Consider the following 22758-nt stretch of genomic DNA (forward strand, 5'->3'; position numbering starts at 1 on the left):
TAATCATGCATTAAGTGCTTCTGAAAAAGAGCAACTTCAGGAGTTGATTTCTTGTAATGTGAAACCTAAAGACCTAAAGGATGCCATTCTGAGGAAAACGGGAAAACACGTTACTTCTCGTGATATTATAAACATGAAGCATAGAACAGTTCAAAAAATTCAGGACAATGCTCATCATGAAGCCCTTCTGTTAGAAAAAATCAACGAATTGTTTTCGGAAAACTCTGGGTGGAAGGTTCATATTGAAAAGAATACAGAAAATGGTCTCTTGTACATATTGCTTCAATCAGACCATATGGCCCAGTTACTAGAAAAATACCCTGAAGAGTTGTTCTTTGATGGTACGTATAAAGTTAATAAAGAAGGGTATATCTTGCATTCGATTCTGTGCGAAGATAGAACAAGCCATGGGAGGCCTGTATGTTATGCATTTGTTCAGCGGGAGACATCAGAAATATTAAAGTCTTTCCTAGAGACATTCCTTTGTTTGAAACCTGTCGTAGAGGAGTAGAGGAGAAGTGCAAAATTGTGGTAATGGACAAAGATTTAAATGAAATGAATATAATTGAACAGCTTCTGCCCAAATGTAGAATCTTGTGTTCTTGGCACGTGTTAAAGTACTTACACACGAAAGTGATGCAGCATAAGTCAAACAGTCTAGATAAGAAGTATGTTAAAGATATAATTACGAAACTGGGTTTTGCGCATACCGTAGATATATATCAAGAGCACTTGCAGGACTTGGAAGAAGCACTTGAAGATGACAAAGCCCTTCTGCAGTGCTTTTGTAAAAATTAGCACAGCTGCAAGATCATGGGGGTTCATGCTTATCGTGCAAATGCATGTAGTTTAGGAAATAATACTAACAATCGAATGGAAAGCCATAATCAAAAGTTAAAAAATTATCTAACACGTGACATGCACTTAGTGGAAGCAGTAAAAGCTCTGATAAAATATGTGACCCATGATGCTCTAGCACTCAGCCATACGCAATATAAAGAAATGAGAACTTGCATTGACACCAGTAAGACTGATAAGTTTTGCATTGAGGTGTCAGCAAAATGCACCGAATATGCTAGAAAATTGGTATGTAAAGAATATGGGCTGTTTATGAAATATACAGGAGACTCTGTTGTCTCTGATGGTAAATGAACCGTTTTTGTTGGCAGTAAGCTTTATGAAGTTACTAATAATATGAGGACATGCATATGCACATTTAATGCGCAGTACCAGCTGCCCTGCAGGCACATTCTCGCAGCTAGATCAAAAAATAATATAGAACTGTTTGATGAAAGTTGTGTGTCAAAGCACTGGCTTAAATCTGATTTTGTGCAGACCGACCAGACAGTGTCACCAGACAAACTAAGCATTTTAACCACAAGCATGGTAAAAAAGGTACAGCCAAAACTTGATAACTCAGAGGCCAGATATAAATATGCATATGCACGTCTGTTGGAACTTCCAAAGGAAGCTGCTAATGTACTAGCCCAATGTAGCGCAACTGAACTTTGCGAAAAATTGAGCGAGTGTGAGGACTTTTTACAAAATCTTGTTACTTACCCTATAGAAATAAGAAACATGATTCACCACTTCCTAAAATAGCACAAAGTAAGGAACAAGTTAGTGGGGAAGGAAAAGGCTTAGAAGTGTCAAAAGAAGTAAGTAATTCGTGGAGTGTAGACCTGAACGACTATCTATTGGCCAAGTCTGTAGATGATGACACTATGAAGAAGGGCTCCACAGAAGATAAATCGGAACTGAAAGTGCAATCCTGTCAAGTTAAATCTGATTCAAAAGATGAAATTAACTTTACTACAGCCTCGCATAATGATAAGGTATGTCAGGTTCTAGCAAAGACATCGGACACTAGCTCTTCGCCTAGTGATTTTGCACAGCAACTGACAGCGCTTAGCATACCTCTAGTTAAATCCGCTCGCGGCCGACCACGTAAGAGATGTGCACATGATACGAAGCGGGAAGAAAAAAAGACTACGTTTGCATGTTTTGAAAAGCTCTCAATTTAAAGAGAAGGCACCTGTGACAGTCGTTGGTATAACAGTGGAAGAAATTAGTGACCCCATAGCTGACGCGATTTGTGTTCCCAATAATTACAAACCGTACAAAATAAGTTCCTCTGATTTAGTGGCCTTACGAGGCATGGGATGGCTGTCAGATGCAATCGTACATGCAGCGCAATTTATTATTTCGCGTCAGTTTCCTGGTCTGTGCAATTATCAGGATGTTCTTCTTGGGGAGAGCTTGACATTTAAGAAGCGAGACAACTTTATTCAAATTCTGCATATTCCTGGGCATTGGGTTACAGTGACAAATTATGGTGCCCCTACAAATAGTATTTTTCTGTACGATTCGTTAGACCAGGACATTATGCCAAGTGTAGCAACTCAAGTTATGAACATAATGAGTCTAGCTTCTAACACTCTCACCATTCACGCTAAGGCAGTACAGCGTCAAGAGAACTTTTATGACTGTGGCGTTTTTGCCATTGCTAATGCATTCACCATTGCATCTGGCGTCGACCCGTGCACCGTTGCTTTTGATAAGACCTTAATGTGCAGGCATTTAATATCATGTCTTACAGACAATGAGATGGTGCATTTCCCTATTGCTACAATGCAAGTGACCACCCAGGGTAAAACCAAAATCAAGTTGCTTTTTTGTTCCAAAGTAATATTACATGTTTAAACCATTAAAAAAATCAGCCTTAAACTGAAACCATATAGTTCTATAGCTGCTGATTTGAGACCTATCTATAGATTCCAACTCTAGGTTATTAATATACTCGGTCATCATCATTAGCATTCTTAGTTCTTCTGCCCCACAAAGAATTTTAAAATGACATTCTTTGGTCCATGTTATCCAGTGAGATAACTTTCTGCAGGCGTTACTTATCCAGAAAATAATGCAAACCATTATACTATATGCACCTTGCTTTTAAAAACTAAGTGGTTTGAGGAAAAGTTAATAAATTTTGATGCCTATCGGTCAATAAAATGAACTGTGTAAATAACCCAGGCCAGAAAGTTATTATTTTTGCGGTATATTTTAGGGACCATGAGCATCCTAGCATGTTGCAACCTTTTTAGATGTTTAAGTATACAAATGTATGAAACCTTTTAAAGGGGCCCTAAAGGCATACTGTTGGTGCACTGTTTGTGGTGCACGGTTTGTTACATGCTAAGAAAATGCCTTGTTTAAAAAGAAGTTATATATTAAGTGGTCAGCATGCTACAACTGGTATTTAAACAACTTTCCAAGTAGGTCTTCTTGACATTTTGTCCCTTAGGTGGCGTGAAATACAGTAGTAGCAGGCGTGGTAGAAGGGAAGTTTTGCTATTATGAGCAGACACCAGTCAGTAGCTTCGGAGAAGCTTCTGTGGCACAGGTGGGTAATTTCAGAGAACTTTCACTGCCCCCCCCCCCCCCTTTTTTGGGGGATGACTGAAGCTAGCCATGAGTCTTGTCGGCGGCTCTTAGTTCAAAGAATGAAATAGAAAGAACCAAGCAGTATTTTATACCAGATTTGGGCGGACGTTAAAAAACTCCAGGTGGTAGAAATTTCCTGAGCTTTCCACTATGACGTCTCTCATAATCATATGCTGGTTTTGAGATGTTAAACCTTACATATGAAAAAATAAGCATTTCATACCAGATTTTATGGCGCTGAAATCGTCTTTTCTACTTTGGACAGTTTCAGTAATTACTTTTTCTGGGACTCGACTATGTCATTTGATAGAGTTACAGAGTTCGCAGAATATTGCATGGGTGACTCGAGCCTTATCATACATTTACTTCTTTCTTGGTGAACTAAGCCCTGTAGATAATACTGACGTTTAGGCATTCTTAAACTTTCACTCATCATTCGAACGGGAGAAATTTTTTGCCTTTAGCGTCCCTTTCAGATGAAGAAAATTTGTTCCTTTGTGATTGAATGCCTGACTTCATTTTCTAAGCTGTGCTATGTGGAAACACATACTTTGGCAAAATGAAAGCTAATGCGGGCAGCTGGTGAAAATTTACTTTTTCAACTGTAAATAAATTTTATGTGATTGTATTACAATGTAAGATGTTCTTAATGTTTTAACAAATAGTTCATATGGCAGCAGTTCAGCATGGCCTGTATTAGTTTCATACTGTCTAAGTCTCTGGGCGGAGCCTGACAGCTACAGAGCGCGTTCTCGGGTGGCAGATAGAGAAACGTTCCATGATGTGAAGTTGCACAAAGCTGCTTCATATCATGTTACAGGCAGTTATGCCCGCGGACCAACAGGCTTATAGTCATGGTTTATATTAGTGACAACCATATTTTTGCTGCTGTTAGCGGCCAGTGGTTTTTACACATCACCCAAATTTAAGTCAGTGCATATACTTAGACATTGTGATGTGCGTGTAACATCAGTGCAGTGCTCATGTTGGTTACCATTCACGAGACCATAACAAGGACCTGCTGCTAGCCATCATGTCCTGGTCCTGACCTGCCTTTGGGAGGCTGACTCAGCCGTCTAGGTTGGCGAGCGGGTTCCTGCTTCTGGTCACCAGCCACGATGGTGCAGTGACCAGCCACCATGGTGCATGCATGGGTAGATCTGTCTGATATAAAGTGTTAATGCAGGCTTGTTAATACGTCGTGAACTTTCTATAAAAAGCACCACAACTAGACAAAGAAAGAAGAAACAGAAGCTGCAAGGGGCATCCTGTCTCTTGCAGCTCTATCTATCAGATGTTCTGATCTCTCTGCTCACATTTGGAGATTGTTTTCACACTGTGACTGAAGCGCTTCTGTCCATGACTTATGGGTGAATTGGGCTTCTCATCTGCTTCAGCCAACAAATACACCTGCAAAGAGTGAGTCTGCCACTGTGGATGACACCAGCATTGGAACTAATAGTGACTGTTTTTGTTTCAAATGTTCAGCATAGCTTCATTTAATTACAAAGCTTTGCTTGTCATAGTAGTTTGGTAATGGGTGCAGTTTCAGTGTGGTTGTTTTGCTTTTATTTAAAATTACTTTAGTTTTAAATGTTTGACATTTGTGTGTGAAAAACTGCCTCATCCTTTCCTGAAACGAGACCCTGCCTCAGTAAAACGATCCTGCATCACAGTCTGAATGGCGGCAGCTGCTTCAATGCTGCCCAAGGATGTAGTATTGATGTTTGAGAGCAGCAGCCATAGGCCGGTAGTAAAAGTGGAACCTATTTAAACTCACTCAAGAAATACGTTTCACCATGGAAACTCACTCGGACTCAAATTTACTGAAGTTTAGCTCAACAGAACTAATTGGGACTCGCTAAACTGTTTCTCAACCACTCTCACTCAGGCTCAAACTTACCAACATACTACTCAGTTTGGCACGCTCAGACTCACGATTTGACCAGTGTCTGAGTGAGCCCTATTTAATGAGCAAACAGCTGTCACTGGTCGCAATCTAATAAGAATATTTTATGAAATATGCAGCTCACATCAGAAATTTTTGCCATAAATGTCCCATGAGCAAGTTTGTGAAGGGAGGTCTTGGCGACCCCCTTATCTCCTAACTTGTGCCTCTGTTCAATAACCGCATGAACGGTTGTGTGTTGACGTATGCTTGAGCAGACTTGATTAGCAATATAAGCAAATCTGACGACGATAGTTATGCTGATAGGCGGGTATATAGGAACATATGTCAGAAATAAAATGTGGTGCTCACTAAGGCTCACCCGAGAAATACACATTGAGCTTAGGGCTCACCATCTCAGACTCGCAAATATTTTCCTCACTCGGATTCAAGCTCATTAAAATTTTCCTTAGCCACACTCACTCTAACTCAAACTCATGTAATATTACTCAGCTCTACTCACTCAAACTCACGACTCGATCATAGTCCAAGTGAGCCTGGCCCCATTAACGTCCAACGTGCCATGCTCGAATCAGCCAATCGCTGATACAATGGCTGTGATGGGTAATTTTTGAGCTTGTAGCGCAATTTGTGGAGTGAAAGAAAAGCAATTTTCAGGTGAATTTGAACATTTATTGAGAAATTCTGGCCTCGTGCTGCGCAACAATATTTGGCTCATGTGTTCTCGGGAGTCTTCACTACCGATTGGCCGCGTTTTGCGACCATATTTAATAAGTGGTGCAGTGCCCCTTAAACTTTGAAGAGGTTTTGCGGCAGTGCGAATTCCCTTGGATAGGTGCTTTCACGGCATAGCATTCTATGCTGCAGTGAAATTGCCTTTACAGAAGGTTATGTGCAGATTAATGTTAACTATTTGTTCATTATTTTCACTTCAATATTTTCAGTAATTTAAAATCGAGTCAAAGTGAGTTTGAATACAGTACTGTTCCTTCAAATATTCAAATATTTGTACAAGCCTGCTTTTTTTAGTTAATATATTTGTCTATTTTGCTCTCTCTACGCAATTGGTTTCTCCCCTTTTCTTTGTCTCTTTCTCCTCTTTCTAATGGTTCTCCCATCTTCTTTTTCGCTCTCTCCTTTGCATCCTCCCTTGCCTTTCCCACCCCCTATACTATTTAAGGCTATGATTTCTTTTGTCACCGTGCGTAAAGAGCTGAAGAGTTATTATGCTCAGCTTTCAATTGTACGTTCGCTGGTTCGAATATTGCCTCGGGTAAGCAAAAAAAAAAAAGAAGTATTGTTTTCTTTTCTTCTGCTGCTAAGAAGTGGTTCATTGTAAATGGGACCCATCTTCTAAAGCTGCACATGTTCGGAGGTGCCAGTTAGCTTGCCAGTATCCATTCAAATGTTATGACTGGCAGTGCAAGGACCAAGTCTGCAATAGACGCTCATTGGCGTACCAGCCAAATGTGGTACGCGTCCAACAGAAACGCAAGAGGTGTCTGGGTGTGCTGCAGGGAACATGCATCAGCGTTGCTGGGACAGACAGTTCGTGTATGAGGAGAGGCGTATGCACGGACGGAGGATATGAAAAGCGCGTCGCGTGTGCGCTCAGGGCTCTCTCTGTGGCCTTCGTTACGGCCAGTCCTGTCTCCTGTACAAGCGCATCTCGACGCCTTGTGTTTTTTACACCTGTAAATATGTAAATAAATCGTGTGTTTCTGCCGTCAAGAAGCCTCTCAAAGGTGTCTCCTTCCCCGGCACCTGGGTGAAAGCCTGCGCCCCTAACCTCGGTCACATCAAGGTGTGCTTCCCAAAAGTATCGCTGCGGTATGTATTGTGTGCTCACAATTGACAACAATGAAGGCATGGTTAAACTTGTTCCTGGTTTATCAACAGCCTTCTTGCAATATGTGCCTGTTTCAAATATACGAGGACTAGGTTTTCTTTTTTTTTTCAAGTCCTAATTCGTTCGAGATAACACTACAGCGAATTCAAGACACTCATGTTTGGAAGACTTAAGTAAACTTTCCAGCTGCCCCTTTGCATAGTTGCCACTGCAATTAAGGCATCTGTTTTGGCCCTGGAGCAGCTTTTTTATGCCCCCCCCCCCCACACACACATTGAAGACAGCCAAGTCAATTTTGTATGCCACTCACTGTCTGTAGATTGTTGTCTACACAACCTGCTTCAATATTTTTATACTGTTTTCACACTTTGCGGCCACCAGGGTTGCCACCTTTTCCCAAACAAAAAACAGGCCCTTCAACGAGGGAAAGAGGGAGGGCCGAGGATACCTGGAGGTTAATGTCCAGCAATAGACACCATGTCAGGTCTTTGGCATACAGTGCCATTTGAAAATAATATTGCTTTCCTTGAGTCAAATAAACCTGATATAAACGCAAAAATGGCTGACTGAGCTAACCTACTAGTCTAATTGCTGGCATAAAAATATCCATGGTTAGAATAATGCTTTATTTCCATCACTTAAAAGAGAAAAATTGGGCAACCCTTAAGGTTTGCTTTCAAGAATTGAACGCGATAACGATACCCTGGCCCTAGTGTGTACTTCAAGCACTTGGTGCATGAAATCTTTTCGAACTTGGTATGTACTCGCTATGTGGTCTGAAGGAAATGTGTGCAGCGAAATGTGTGCGTTTTGTTATGGCTGGCCACCTTTTAACTATGAAGTCCTTAAGGTAATCAAATGTTCTGATGCCTGATTACAATGCACACTTGTATCAAGAAATATTACTGTGATATTACATATTGAATTGTGAAGGCAGTATACAGGAGACATGTGTTTGCAAAGCCTAACGTTATTTTCACAGCATTTTCAAGCAGATGAAGTTATTTTCCTTAATTACCAAGCAGATGTGTGGCTGTGCGATAGAACGCCTGCTTGCCATGCAAACGGCCTGGGCTTGATCCTCCCGCAAACTGGGAAATTTTTTATTACTTATTTTATTTGCATCTTTCTTGATTTTTCCTGTTGCTCACAAGGTTCATCACTCACAATCAACGATGCCCACGAGATTTTTAAAACTATCACGTTAAAACTGGCATAAAAGGGTAACAATGTATGACTGATTGAATAAGCTTTTACAGCTTATGCCAAATCACACTGGTGTGATGTTGAAATCCCTAGGTCCATTGTTAGACTACCAAATGTCATGGCTTTCACTTTTATGTCTGTTTAGGGGTACAGCAATTAACTGGCCAGGAAGTGTAAATAGATCTTTCTTTATTTGGAAACATGCAGAAGTATGATAATGTCAAGCTCCCTTTCCCTTGAGTAATCTGAGTTGTATATGGTGTTTGAAATGGTGTTTGAGTTGAAATGGTGTTTTAAAATCACAGCAGCTGTGCCATTGCACCGCTTCGTGGCAAAAGCTTAGTATCGAGTTCTGGAGGATTTCTGCACGTTGCCTGCTGCAGCTCAGACAATCGTTAATCTGGCTTAAAATTATATAGCATATATATTGCATTCTCACTTTCAATTTTGCTTATTATGCAGTTTAACTTACCCTTCGTGAGTTCATCGATATTTTTCACATAATAACAGAAATTTGCAGAACTTCATGCCTAAAAATAGTGTGACGCAATCTTCACTAAAATATGGCCATCAATTTATGAGAAAAAGTGGGACGCATGTGGCTCATCGACCTATGAAGCATCTTTGAATAAGTGGGGCAACACATGTCACATTGTCTCATAAGGGCACTAAGCTGTAATTCTGCTGCCAAATTTCTTGCCCAAAAAGGCCCAATGAAAGCAGTACAGAGGAACACTGCTAAAACTGTGGGAAAAAATTGCAGTGAACCTTAATTTCACATTTTCTACGCAATTCTGCGCCTCTGCCTGTGGCATTGTGTCTAGCGGCTCTGTCCCAAGGTCTTCACATACACGTACCCTTTCAGCTTGTGTCTGTCTTGTCGGTAGGTGTCGATAATATTGAAACTCGTCGAAAACAAGGAGAAAACAGCAGGCATAGATGAGTGCACGCATTCATATGAAAATAAAGAAAAAAGAGAATATTGCTTTTCATTCACATTTAATGAAGCTGTGTCTATGCATGTCTTGTCTTGTATCTGCGATGGATAAGGTCGAACATCTCAGTTAAGCCTGCATTTTCGCAAATAATTAAAATTGTGGTAATGAATCATGGCAAGCCACTTCGACGTGGTGTCAATGTACTCAATGCTGTAAGTGCGTTTACAAATGCTGCATCATATTCGTGAACTCTATTCAGGTGTGACATATTTGCTTTTCTCATATATCTTGCATGATTTGATGATCTTGAATATTCGTGTTCTCTTTGGCTTCCTGGCTGTATGAAGCAGCAATTTTGCCATATTTTTCCTTTGGCCCGAAATTTTAGCAACAGTGTCTTAGCCACAGCTTTTGCTCTCATTGCCTCTCTTCATAATGATAAAAAATATCAAAGAATGTGCTGTTTTGTGACATCCATCAAACATAAAAAAACAGTTATGCATGTATGCTATGTTGTTAGGCTATGCAAGGAACTGCTTCATTTTTCATTCGAGTGCACTTCCACAATGATTTTAGGCAGATAGAATTTTTGCAATTTAGAAAGAAAATGTATAGTTGCACGCTAAAGTTCTCTAAAAAATCTGAACAGAAGAATACCATAAATTTGAAAGTTTAGCTACCTGGTATGCAATGTGACACCGGCTGAAAAAAATATTAACAGAATAAAAGATTTTAAGCTCACGTATCACTGATACCATGCATTGTAAATGTGCAATATATAGTTTCTCAGTTTCCTTAATGTTTCTGGTACACCACAGCTGGAAGGCATTGTGCTGATGGCAACGTAAAGTGGCAGAGAAAGTTTTACTGAGAAAAAAGTGGGATGCATTCATCCTATTAACCACCAAAAGGTTAAAAAATTGATGCTCAGCAATGGAGCTTCCTCCACAGCAACAAAAACCTGCATTGAACCACAGTGCATGCACACACCATCTCTCCAGCACTTCGCTCATGCACTCTGTCATGGCAGAATTTGGTACTAATGCAGTGAACAGCTCTAGGCCACTGTTTTCAACATGTGTTGCATATTAGACTCGATCAGCAACAACGTTTGGTGAAAACTGTTTCATTGCCTTTTTTGTGTTGCCAATGCGTGATTAGACACTCTGAATTACGAGCTTTCCAGTGACATAAAAGAAATGTACATTAAAAAAATTGGTTGGCCATAGGAAATAATCAGGCCCTCGAAATCCACAGAACCGTTAAGAAAGGGTAAGTATTCATTGGTACAAGCACATTCCTGGAGCTGAGTAGCCAGCTGCGCTACACAACTTCTCAAGTCTTTTCTTTTAATGTGCCAGGGCGGATGCTGTGTATCATACTGTTGCACAAGTGTTCCTTTTATATTGGTGTACTTAACATTTTAATACATTAGTAAACTTTTAAAACGTATATAATTTTGCAAATCATGACTGTGGAATTGAACACAACAAAACTAAATTTTTAGTGTTAAATCACCTAATATTTCTACAGATCGAATCACACTTGTCTAAAACACCCAGCCGACCGCTCCAGTTGCTGTGTTCTGCAGAAATATGTTAATGCTGACGCCGTACGAATATCTAACATGGCATACGGCGTGCTAGGCCTTTGTGCGATAATTTAAGCGTGAACAGAAGCAAGTAGCTAAGGTGACATAGAAGCCGTCGCTAACAAGAGCCATGCGCTCCGCTGCTCTGGACAAGTGTGATTCCACCTGTACAGCTGCAGTGTTGTCAATTTTTTGGTGCATGAAATTCTCCATGTTCACTTTACATCTGGTCCATGATATAAAAACATTGAAATATAAAGAATAACAAATAAAACGTTCTAGGTCTGAGTGAGAATAGACGCCAAGCTGCTTGTGTGGCAAGCAGGCGTTCTACCACAAAGCCACGTGCCTGCTCAAAAATAATTTTTATGCTTTACAAATACACGCGTCTTGTATACACGCTTCACAATACAACATGTAATATCGCAGTATTTCATGGTACAAATGTGCATTGCCACTGGCCATCAAAACGTGTGATTATCATAATGACTTCGTTGTTTAAAGCCAGCCACGAATAACAAAAGGCACAAATGCTACTGGAGTATTCTCTTAGGACCATGTACTGGGTGCATATCAAGTTTAAAAACATTTCATGCACATAGTTGCTCGTGGTTTAAAGCACACTACCCAGTACCTGTATTGCATGGTCTATCCTGTGTCCCATCTCTGCGCTCTTCGGAGTAACTATGTGTACGTATCAACAAGCTCGCTTAGCCACCATTTAAAAATCCATTACGCAGACTGCAACTATGTGCGAAATCCTTACTAGCACAAGCCACTTTAAACATTGATAGCGTAGCAATAATCTGCAGTATAAACTTTTCAAGTAATGTTACCCTGCAAATAGTATGCACTAGGTGGTTGGAGTATGCACTAGGGATAGGATATTACTGTTGTGTTCTACTCAAACCTTGAGGGTCCCCTAATTTTTTTCACCAAACAATTGTAAGATTCATAGATAGTAATGTTCAACAAGCATGGTATTGTAAGTAATCACCCTTTTGGCCTATACTGGAAGAGTGGAGGGGGTGCTGTTAGGAGTGAATTTACAGGCTGTTAAGAGTGTATGGACAAATTTGACAGATTGCTGTGCAAGTATGCAAGCATTAGGGCATGTCAGTTCAGATTAAATACCTGAAAAAGATCACAGGCAGGGGTCCTGATAGATGTGGACTCTTGAAAGCATTTCATGCTAAGAAAGAAGTGATGTATCATTACACATCTGTTGAAACTTGGAAGGTCAGGAAAGTATTTCAAGCGTAGGTATGCGACGTTTCTTGACAGTACATGGCTGTGACATTGCACACTTCCATACTGCACATGTGTCTGTTTCCTAACATACTTGCTAGCAAAGCCACAACAGGGTGTTTATCAATTTAGTTTTTTTCAAATTTAGCAATTTTTCCAGGTTTTTCACATAGATTAAAAGCAAACTCCATGACCATATAGTCTGCTTGGAAAAATGTGCGGTGGAAAGAACACTTTAGCGGTAAAAAAATAAAATATGACGCACTCATATAAAACAAATGAACACATTTTGCACACACACTCATAATGTTGTGAGTGTATGTGGTAAATATGAAAAAATGTGTGTATCTGGTCAAAACAAAACTTATGACCCAGGCACTAAGGAAGTTGGCTGTTTGGTTTTTGGAACAACCAGAACACAACCACACAAATAAAATCAACTGCAGCTGCAAGTTTGAAGGAGCCTGCGATAGTTCGACAGTACAGCCAATGCTGCTAGGAAACGTAAAGGTGGCGCTATCTCGCGGCATTCATATAAAACAAGGATGCGGCAGCCCGGCCAGTTGGCTTACTGGAGCACATTCTAGTTCATTATAATGGCTATAGCCTGCAGGCCATTTAGGGTTGGATTAGATTACCTTGACCTAGACTGCTGTATTTACTAATGATTTGCATCCCCGTTTCATTTGTACATGTCTAAAATATACTTTTCAGCAAAAAGGAGTACTTACGTATTTTATGCAACCTTGTCTTGACAACGACTAGCAACAATGTCGCAACAACGAAACCGTACAGCGAAATTTACTTTATCTTTTCTTTCACCCTTTTTTTTTCTTTTTACACAATGCACACATGCTTGTTGGTGTTTTATTTCTCTGGGTTCTGACACGTGGAGCACAATGAAAGTACTCAGACACCTGCAATAAAAGCTGGGGTAGCGTTTGAAGCACTGATGTTTGAATATAGGGAGGAAAAAAGGAATCTGTCAGACCGCAACAGCTTCCCCGATTCCATAGGTAAATAAAAGATGCAGAATCGTGAGTTAGGCAAATTGGTGAGTGTTCACCGTAGAATATTTTACAAAGGAACGGGTTAGAAGCAGTCAGAGAGGGTCACAGCGCTGATTTCACAACTGAAATTTATTTGGAAAAGGAAAGAACATATATAGAAAATATTCACTCATCAAAACTTTGCACATGTACACATGTGTTACAACACAGAATGATTCATGTCTTCTCTAAGGCCTTATGTTCTTCATCTAGACGAGTGTTACATAAAATACTTATGCACTTGTTGTTAGATCTAATGAAAAATGCTTCGGCTACTTCACACATGCGCTAATCAACATGTCAATATTTGATATTTGTTTTCTACAAGTGGGGCACACACAGGGCTGGGTAGTATCGCAATAGTATTTAAGAGATACTTTTGAGTGTCTGTATTGCTGTATCAAGGCACTTTTCAAAAATGTATTTGTATCTCAGTAGTGAAATACTTTTACGGCGTATCGCATGTATCGCGATACTATCCAGGACACGGGTATCCCGTTACTTTTTTTTTTCGTAAACGAGCTGAGACGTGTTGACAATGGGGAAAAAAAATTTCTGCTGTGACCTTGGCAGTCCACAGCAAGATATGCACCCACCATTTCTACATTTCTGCTGAGGGCGAAACTGACTCCTACCTTCTTGAAAGCGAGCTAGTTGCTTTGCTAACGTATCCCATAGTGCTCTTTCAGGCAGAACTGGAATGTGTTTGAATGATGGCCTGCTTCAGCGTGACAACAATGTTATACTGCTATATTGAATTACAGCGTGGATATTTTCATTGTGAGGAGTATTGTAAACTGCACAATGGGCGCCATTTTTAAAATGTATTGCCTCATGCCAATTGAACGAGTAGTGTTTGTTTTTCTCGTTTTTTTTCCCACTTTTCTTTTGCAGGGCCCATTTGAAAACTGGAGCTTACTGCGGAAGCCACAAACCACCCAAAGAATTTGGTGCCGTGTGCCATCTACGATACTTCTTTCTGCAGAGCATTTCTGAAAAACGCCAGCATGGCCAAACAACGATTCGAAAGAGGTTTTTTTGAGTTTCCTTTTGCATTTCTTGTTTTGTCCGTTCTTAATTCTTTCTGCCTTTTCTAAGATGTTTCTAGAAAACATTAAACCTTCAACTGGAAGTTCGTTAATTTATGGTTCCAGCACCTCCCTTGAACTATGCTCCTTCTAGCATAACTAATACTGTTGCTGTTGAGTTCCGGATCTCAGTGTACAATGCGTGTGACTGATGCTCTCATATGGCATAGTTTTTTATTGCAACTGATATCTGTAAATATGTGGTTATTAACAATTATGTGCAGTGTAAGCATCCTTTGTAATGCCTTAATGACACTCAGAGAATGGCGAAAATATAATAAATCAATTTCATTTGCAAGTTTCAATGTGCTGCACATTTTAAATATTATGCTGCACATAACAAATGTTTGTATGGAGTATAACTATCCCCGACATAGAGAAAAGTATTTTAGTATATGTATTCTGGAATACTTTTTTGTCTTTTTGCAAACGTATCTCTGAAATATCCTGTCACATGAATTACAAATTTATCTCAGTATCTGTATTTTATGCTTCCAAACTACGCATTTCGATATCTGAATTCGAGAATACTTTTTCGGGCATCTCTGCCCAGCCCTGGGCACACATCCACATGTCCTACAACGAGCTGCCAAATTATATGTGATTTTAGCATCTGATGGCATTAGCTCATGCTCCCTTAAGTGCACGTTTATGTAATGCCCCATTTCACCTAAATATTCGCAGCTGCAAGACAGTGAAATCCCATAAACCACGCCAGTAGTGCAAGGAGCATATCTGTGGACATGAATGGAGACACATTTGTTCCCTTTCCCTGGCTGCTGACACAATGCTCTATCCACCAAAGTACACACATTATGGACTTTATTACGTGCTGAGAATGACATTGTAGGCTTATGCCACAGGAGCGAAAGAAAGACACGCCTGAACGATAACCGATGCCAGCCAGGAACGCAAGCCGTGGCTTCACGTGCCACGGCCTAGCGCCTTCTTTATTTTCTTCTGTCGCCATCGCGCGCTCTCCGGTTTGCGCGCCGCCCGAACGAGGGCGCTGCTGGGCCCCCCGTGTTGACTGGAAGTCGGAATGTGACATGCCGTTTGCGGTGTTCCAACATAAGATCAGTCGTAGATGAGAGGCTTTCTAGGGCGGTCTCCAGGTACGCCGGTTTGAGTGGGTCCAAGCTGACTGTCTCTTCACGGCCGTTCTGAAGTAGAGTGGCAGTTTTGGGGGTGCGGTGAAGGACGCTTCGACGTCATCTCACGTCTCTCTTCTCTCGTCGCTACATTGGTGACCCGGAGAACACGCCCTTCGCCGAACGGCCCGCTGCCATGTTCCCGCAACTCTGCCCGCCAATGTAGCGACGTGAGAAGAGACGTGAGATGACGTCGAAGGCGGCCGATGGGGCCATGCCGATCTCGCCACTTCATTCCAGGCCTGAAGCGGAGCCACGTCGACTACCAGCGTCCAAACCGCCAGGCCAGAAGTTCCTTCTAAGCCTCGCGCAGCTCGAGCTAGCATCAGCTGCGCGAGAGGCGCGGCGCAGTGATCAAGAAATGATGGCGATGATGATGGCACTACAGACTACTTCTACACCCGATCCGGTCGCAGAAACTTCCACTCCTGCACCTGATCACGACCGCGAGGTAGAAATTTCACAAGCGTTGACATAGCGACGTACAGAACGTGAAAGGCCAGGCCAGTAGAAGCGGCGGCGTACACGGTCATATGTGTGAGAGACACCAAGGTGGCCCGTGGTTGGCGCGTCATGGAGCTCGCGTAGGACTGTGGAACGCAGGTGCTTTGGTATGACCAGAAGTAGGTCGTGACCATTGGGCGATAAATTACGCCGATATAAGGTGCCGTCCTTTAAGGTAAACATGCGAACAGAAGCGTCTTGCGGTGGAGATTCGTGCTGTTGTATTAGGCGTCTGATATCCGGATCGCGACGCTGCTCGTCCCCGAGATGAAGCAGCTGGGAGATGGAAAGGACGCAACCCACATAATCAGTGCTCGTAAAATCGCAGTCGGCCACAGGGTAGCGTGACAGACAATCCACATCTTTGTGCAGTTTTCCTGATTTGTACACTACGGTGTAAGAATACTCCTGGAGGCGGAGTGCCCAGCGGGCGAGACGACCTGTGGGATCTTTGAGGGAGGCAAGCCAGCAGAGAGCGTGGTGGTCGGTAAGAACGATAAATGGTCGGCCGTATAAGTAAGGGCGAAATTTCGCGACTGCCCACACCAGCGCTAGGCATTCGCGCTCTGTGATGGAATAATTACGCTCCGAGGTGGACAGCAGCCTGCTGGCATAAGCAATCACGTGATGCTGCCCACGTTGTCGCTGAGCCAACACAGCGCCTATTCCGTAACCGCTGGCATCGGTGCGCACTTCGGTCGGTGCCGTAGGGTCGAAGTGAGCCAGCACAGGAGAAGAAGTGAGCAAAGTGGTCAGGTGGGAAAATGCTGCTGCTTGCGAGGGACCCCAGGTAAACGTCTCATCTGGTTTGAGTAAATCTGTTAGGGGCCGAGCGATTTCCGCGAAGTTCTTGATGAACCGCCGAAAATAGGAGCAGAGCCCCACAAAGTTGCGGACATCTTTGGCGGTTTTCGGCACAGGAAAGTCCTTCACAGCTCGAACTTTTTCTGGGTCAGGCTGTACGCCGTAAGCGTCAACAATATGTCCAAGTATTGTAATGCGACGGCGACCAAACCGGCACTTGGATGAATTCAGCTGAAGGCCGGCGAGACGGAATACATCAAGAATTTTTGACAGTGTCGCAAGGTGCGCTTCAAAAGTGGGAGCAAACACAATCACGTCATCCAGATAACAAAGACACGTAGACCACTTGAATCCATGGAGCAGGGAGTCCATCATTCGTTCAAAGGTGGCGGGGGAATTACATAAGCCGAAAGGCATGACTTTGAATTGGTAGAGGCCATCGGGTGTTATAAAAGCCGTCTTCTCTCGGTCCATGGGGTCCACGGCAATCTGCCAATAACCAGAACGAAGATCGATGGAAGAAAAGTAGGCGGCACCATGGAGGCAATCAAGGGCGTCATCAATGCGGGGCAGAGGGTATGCGTCTTTCTTGGTGATGTTGTTAAGGTGGCGATAGTCCACACAAAATCACCACGATCCGTCCTTCTTTTTAACTAATACCACCGGGGATGCCCAGGGACTGGAGGATGGTTCAATAATGTCCTTCGCTAGCATCTTGTTCACCTCCTTCTGTATTATGCTCCGCTCAAAAGCAGACACTCTGTAGGGACGACGGTGAACAGGGTTGGCATCACCTGTGTGTATGCGATGCTGGACAAAGGACGTCTGCCCAAGAGGTCGGTCACCAAAATCGAAAATATCCTGGTAGGCCTCGAGAAGATGTTGTAGGGCTTCAACTTGCGGAGGCGGAAGATCAGTGGCGATCATGCCTACAATTTGAATTTGACGGCTGCCCGAATGTGTTGCGAGTGATGTGCGCTGCGGTGAAACAAGTGTGTCTAAGGCAAGCACTTCAATTTGTGAATCGAGCAATGGACACAGGTGGGCCACAGAAATGCCTTGTGGAAGCACATGATTCATGTAGCCGAAATTGACAAGAGGTAGACAAGTTTTGTTATCTGTGATGCTGGGCACCGTATAGGGCACTGCAACATTGTGCGTAAGGAGTACGTCGATCAGAGGCGTAGCGTAATAGTCACCGTCGGGCACAGCTGGTGAGCACAGAAAATCGACGTACGTCACAGTTTTGGAGGGCAGGCGAACAAAGTCGCTGCATTGTAATCGGCATGTAGATTGGTATGGGGCGGCACTGATTTGTGGCAGTTCAAGGCGGAGCACACCAGCGGAGCAATCAATCAGAGCAGAATTGGCGGCAAGAAAATCGAGGCCTAGTATGAGGTCGTGGGGACATGTTTCAAGCACGGTAAAAAGGACGACCACTTGATAACCGGCTACGGTAAGTTGAGCTGTGCACATACCGACGACAGGGACTTTTGCACCATCTGCAACTTGGACGACACTGGTCAAGGGGGGCGTGAGGGCCTTCTTCATGCGACGACGAAAACGCGAACTCATAATACAGACGTGAGCGCCCGTATCAATCAAAGCTTCAACAGGTGTGCCATCAACATATACTTCTAGGGTGTTCCGGTTCAAACGTAAGGGCAACAGAGGACTTTTGGGTAAGGTCGACAGGGCAGCTTCACCTCCAGAAGCTGCGCAGCCTAGTTTTCCGGGGACATGCGGCAGTTGAACGATGGCGAGGGAGAGCGGCGACGCGTGTTTGAACGAGAAGGGCGGCTTTGAGGCGGTGGCGACGACGGGGCAGGGTGGCCGTAGTCCTCAGGGGCAGTAAATGCTGTAGACTGAGTGCGGGTCGGATAACAGTGGTTTGGTGGACGGAATGAGTTACTGTAAGCGGGGTACGAGCCAGAAGACATAGATGGCCATTGGCTGCGGCAGTAACGAGCGATGTGTCCTGCGCGACCACAGCGGAAGCAGATTGGCTTATCATCAGCTGTTCGCCATTCAGACGGGTTCCTGGTTCGAATAGAGTACGGACGGCGACGTCTGATGTCCACAGAAGCTATCGAGGGACCAGTATTATCCCATGTGGATGCAGTGGACAGGATACCAAGGTTAGCGAATTCCTGGCGGACAACAGCCTGGATCAAGGCGACAGCTGTCGTTGAGGCGTCGGGCAACGTCGGTTTGTTGGCAGCCGGGTAAGCGGCCTCGAGTTCACGTCGGACGATGCGCGTCACGTCTTCGGTTGTAGACGGATGACAAGGAGTGGCTTCGCAAGACGACGTTGCCGCGGTGTTGGGTAGGCGCTGAAACTGCTGCAAAATGCGTCGACTCTTCGCCTGCTCGAGACGGCGGCACTCTTTGATCACGGCGTCGATGGTCGTTACGTTGGTAAATACAAGCAGGCTGAACACATCGTCGGTGATTCATTTTAAAACGTGCGAAATCTTGTCGGCCTCAGTCATGTTGGGATCGGCCCTTTGACACTGTTCTGTTTTACGCGCTCTGCAAAGACACAACCACACGAGACGCTAGCTAGCAAGGGACTGTTTATTGATGGCTGCCGCGCCGCGCGCGCGCCCTCTCTCAAGGTGGCCAGGTGAGGTGGGATCATCCCGATTTATTAAGCGGTGGCCCGCCTGGTACATCCTCCTTTTTCTTTAGGTGATGTAGTCGGCAAAGCGCGTCGGTGCTCTACGTGGCCTAGTTGATCTTCTGAGACTCGAGTCGGCTGCTTCTTGTGCCTGGCAAGTGACCTTATGCTGGGACGGGACCACGTCGGGGTCCCTTGATGGTTGACTTGCAATGGGTGGTGCACGTGCAGCTGACTGGTTCAGTAGAGCATCCGATGCAGGCGCCTGTTGTGACGGATGTCGTTCCTTTCGTGATGCGGATGCTGTTGTCAAATCGGGCGCTGTATCTGATGTTGAATGTTGTCTATGCTGTATAGGCGACGGGATTATCGGTGCGACATCCTTGTCATCCAGTGGGTCTAAGTGTTCGGGCGTCCTTTTTAGATGCTGACGATTCCTTCGATAACGCCGGCCTTCATCTGTACAGACTATGTAAGATCTAGGGCCAGCAAGTTTCTCTACTCGGGCTTTCGGAAACCACCCCTTGTCGTTTCTTATTCTGACGACGTCCCCTTCGGAGAGAGGTGTGAGAGGTATGCCTTCGCCGTGATCCTGTGGATGTTTCCGCACTGACGATGTCGAAGCCGATGAGAAGTCTGGAAGTCGTCCCCGAAGCATCCGTCCCATAAGGAGCTGACTTGGTGTGCGTCCGTCTATCAGGGGCGAGATTCGATAATTGAGCAGTGCAACCCAAAACTCCTCGCCAGCGTACTCACTTTTCTTCAAGAGGCGCTTTACGACCTGTACCCCTTTCTCAGCTAGACCATTGGCCCTGGGGAAGTGTGGACTGGATATGGTATGAGTAAAATCGTATTTTACTGCAAACTGTCTAAACTCTCGCGATGTGAACTGTGGTCCTCCATCGGTACAGACTTCAATGGGTATACCGTGGCGAGCAAACATGGTCCCTAGTGTGTCCACTACGACCTGACTTGTTGACTGAGGCAACTGTTCCACTTCTGGGTAGTTGGAGTAGGCACAGTACGCAACCAGGTAACGCTTGCCCCCATGGTCAAATAGGTCGACACCAATTCGCTGCCACGGCCGCGTTGGGATTTCCCTCGATAACAGTGGCTCTGAAGGTTGCCGGTAGGCAAAGTGCTGACATGTGGCACACTTGCTAATGAGTGACTTGATGTCAGCATTCATCCCAGGCCAGTACATCAGAAGGCGTGCTCTGGCTTTGCACTTGCTCATTCCCAAATGGCCTTCATGAAGACGTTGCAGCATGGATCGCCTCAGACTCTTTGGGATTACCACCCTGCTGCCCCGCAAAAGCACTCCATCAACATATGACAGTTCTGACAAACATGGAGCTAGTTCGCCTGAGACTGGTCGTCCTTCCTGGAGTGCCTCCACCACTTGCTTGAGGTATGGGTCCGCCAGGATTGCAGAGGTCAGTTCAGTCTTCGTGTTCTCACTTACGATGCTGGCTAGCACGCGAGTCGCATGGATGCATACGTCTTGTTCGCTTTCTCCGTCACTCGGTTGGGTTCCTGGAATTCGGGACAGTGTGTCCGCCACTAGCAGATGCTTCCCAGGAACATATTGCAATTTGATATCAAAAGGCATTAGCCTCAAGAAATAGCGCTGCAATCGTGGCGGCATTTCACTCAGGTTCTTTTGTGAAATAGCAAGCAAAGGTCGGTGGTCTGTTTCGACTGTCACTGATAACCCCAGTACGAACTCCCGGAAACGCTCACAAGCAAACGTCACGGCCAGCGCTTCCTTTTCAATTTGGGCATATTTTGTTTCAGCCTTTGAGAGCACCCTTGAAGCATAACCCACTGGGCGCCAATCTTGGTCATGGAGTTGAAGAAGAGCAGCACCTACTGCAAAGCTTGATGCATCAGCTGAGAGTTTCGTTTGCTTCAATGGGTCAAAAACTGCGATCACTGGAGCCGATGTCAAAGCCTTAATAAGATCTTTCCATTCTTTGTCATGGTGAACTTCCCATATGAATTCAACATCATTCTTTATCAATGACCTAAGGGCGTCAGTTCTTTTTGAGAGATTAGGTATGAATTTGCCAAAGTAATTCATAATACCTAAAAACCTTTGAACTTCCTGTTTACTCGACGGCTTTTGCATGTTGGCAACGCATTCAATGAGACTAGCATCGGGTTTTATTCCTTCTTTGCTGATACAATCTCCCAGGAATTTAACTTCGGCCTTCGCGAACAGACACTTTTCTTTGTTCAGTGTCAGGCCAGCCTTTCTCGCTGCCATCAGTGCTGCACGCAGGCGTTGATCATGCTGCTCTTTTGATGCACCCCAAATTAAAATATCATCGACATATACGCGTGTGCCCGGCAGGTTTTCAAACACTTCCGTCATTGCCTTCTGAAATACTTCGGGGGCGGACGCGATACCAAATGGCAGGCGCAAAAATCGGTATCTTCCGAACGGCGTGCTAAAGGTGCAGATCTTTGAAGTGTCTTCGTCTAAGGGGATCTGGTGAAACCCGCTATTGGCATCAAGCTTGGTGAACATCACCGCTCCTGCCAGCTCTGCTTCTATTTCTTCACGTGAGGGTAGCTGATAATGCTCGCGTTTAAGGCTTCGATTAATGTACCGCGGGTCTAGGCATATTCGCATGCGGCCATTCTTCTTCATAATAAGAACAAGTGGACTCACCCAGTCTGACGGCTCTTCCATTTTGCATATGATGCCCTGCGAGACCATCCGGGCCAACTCCTGCTTAAGTGGCGCTCGCAGTGCGTGTGGCACTTTCCTCGGCGGCATGATCGTGGGGCGCGCATCATCCTTCATTGCCAGCGAATATGGTCTACGGATGCAGCCCAGACCGTGGAATAACTCCGGGAACTCGGTGACCCAGTCGGTGCTAACGTCACTTCTTGAAGATACATCGTGAACGCGGGAAATCAGCCCGAAACGTTCTGCTGCATTCAATCCGAGTAGGACTTGCTTGCCTCTCTTGACCACAAAAAAACTGATATTCTCTTGCTGCTCTCCTAGACGTAGTGGCAGACTGATAACGCCCAAATGATGTATTTTGCTTCCTTCGTAGTTAGTAAGTACTGTGGTCGATGGCCGCACCATGGTCGGCAAACGCATCCTGCGAAAGTACGAGTACGGCAATATGTTCGCTTGCGCTCCTGTATCCACTTTCAGTTCTGTCGGGTGCCCGGCAAGGTCCCCTGCCACCGTCCAATCCTGATTTTTGGACACGTTTCTGATTTGTACCGTGAGAACTTGAATGTCTTCATCGGTAGCGTCCGAGGACTCCTCCAGTGCATCTTCTGTTGCAGCGACGCCTAACTCATGAACGCCGCGTCTACTCCTGCAGCAAGCTG

The 22758-nt window shown here is 44.3% G+C and overlaps 1 protein-coding gene across 1 annotated transcript in view; it reads left to right on the forward strand.

Annotated features, from left to right (window-relative positions):
* Positions 1 to 14839, forward strand: part of LOC119178713 (ATPase WRNIP1-like) — a 208895-nt gene extending 194056 nt beyond the window's left edge. Inside the window, exon 8 of the mRNA XM_075877276.1 lies at positions 14129 to 14839. Within this exon, the coding sequence (XP_075733391.1) occupies positions 14129 to 14230 (102 nt within the window). The 3' untranslated portion in view covers positions 14231 to 14839. The remainder of the gene's footprint in view (positions 1 to 14128) is intronic.
* The last annotated feature ends 7919 nt before the right edge of the window (positions 14840 to 22758 follow it).

This window comes from Rhipicephalus microplus, chromosome 1 (assembly GCF_043290135.1).
Source record: "Rhipicephalus microplus isolate Deutch F79 chromosome 1, USDA_Rmic, whole genome shotgun sequence".
Lineage (NCBI taxonomy): Eukaryota > Metazoa > Arthropoda > Arachnida > Ixodida > Ixodidae > Rhipicephalus > Rhipicephalus microplus.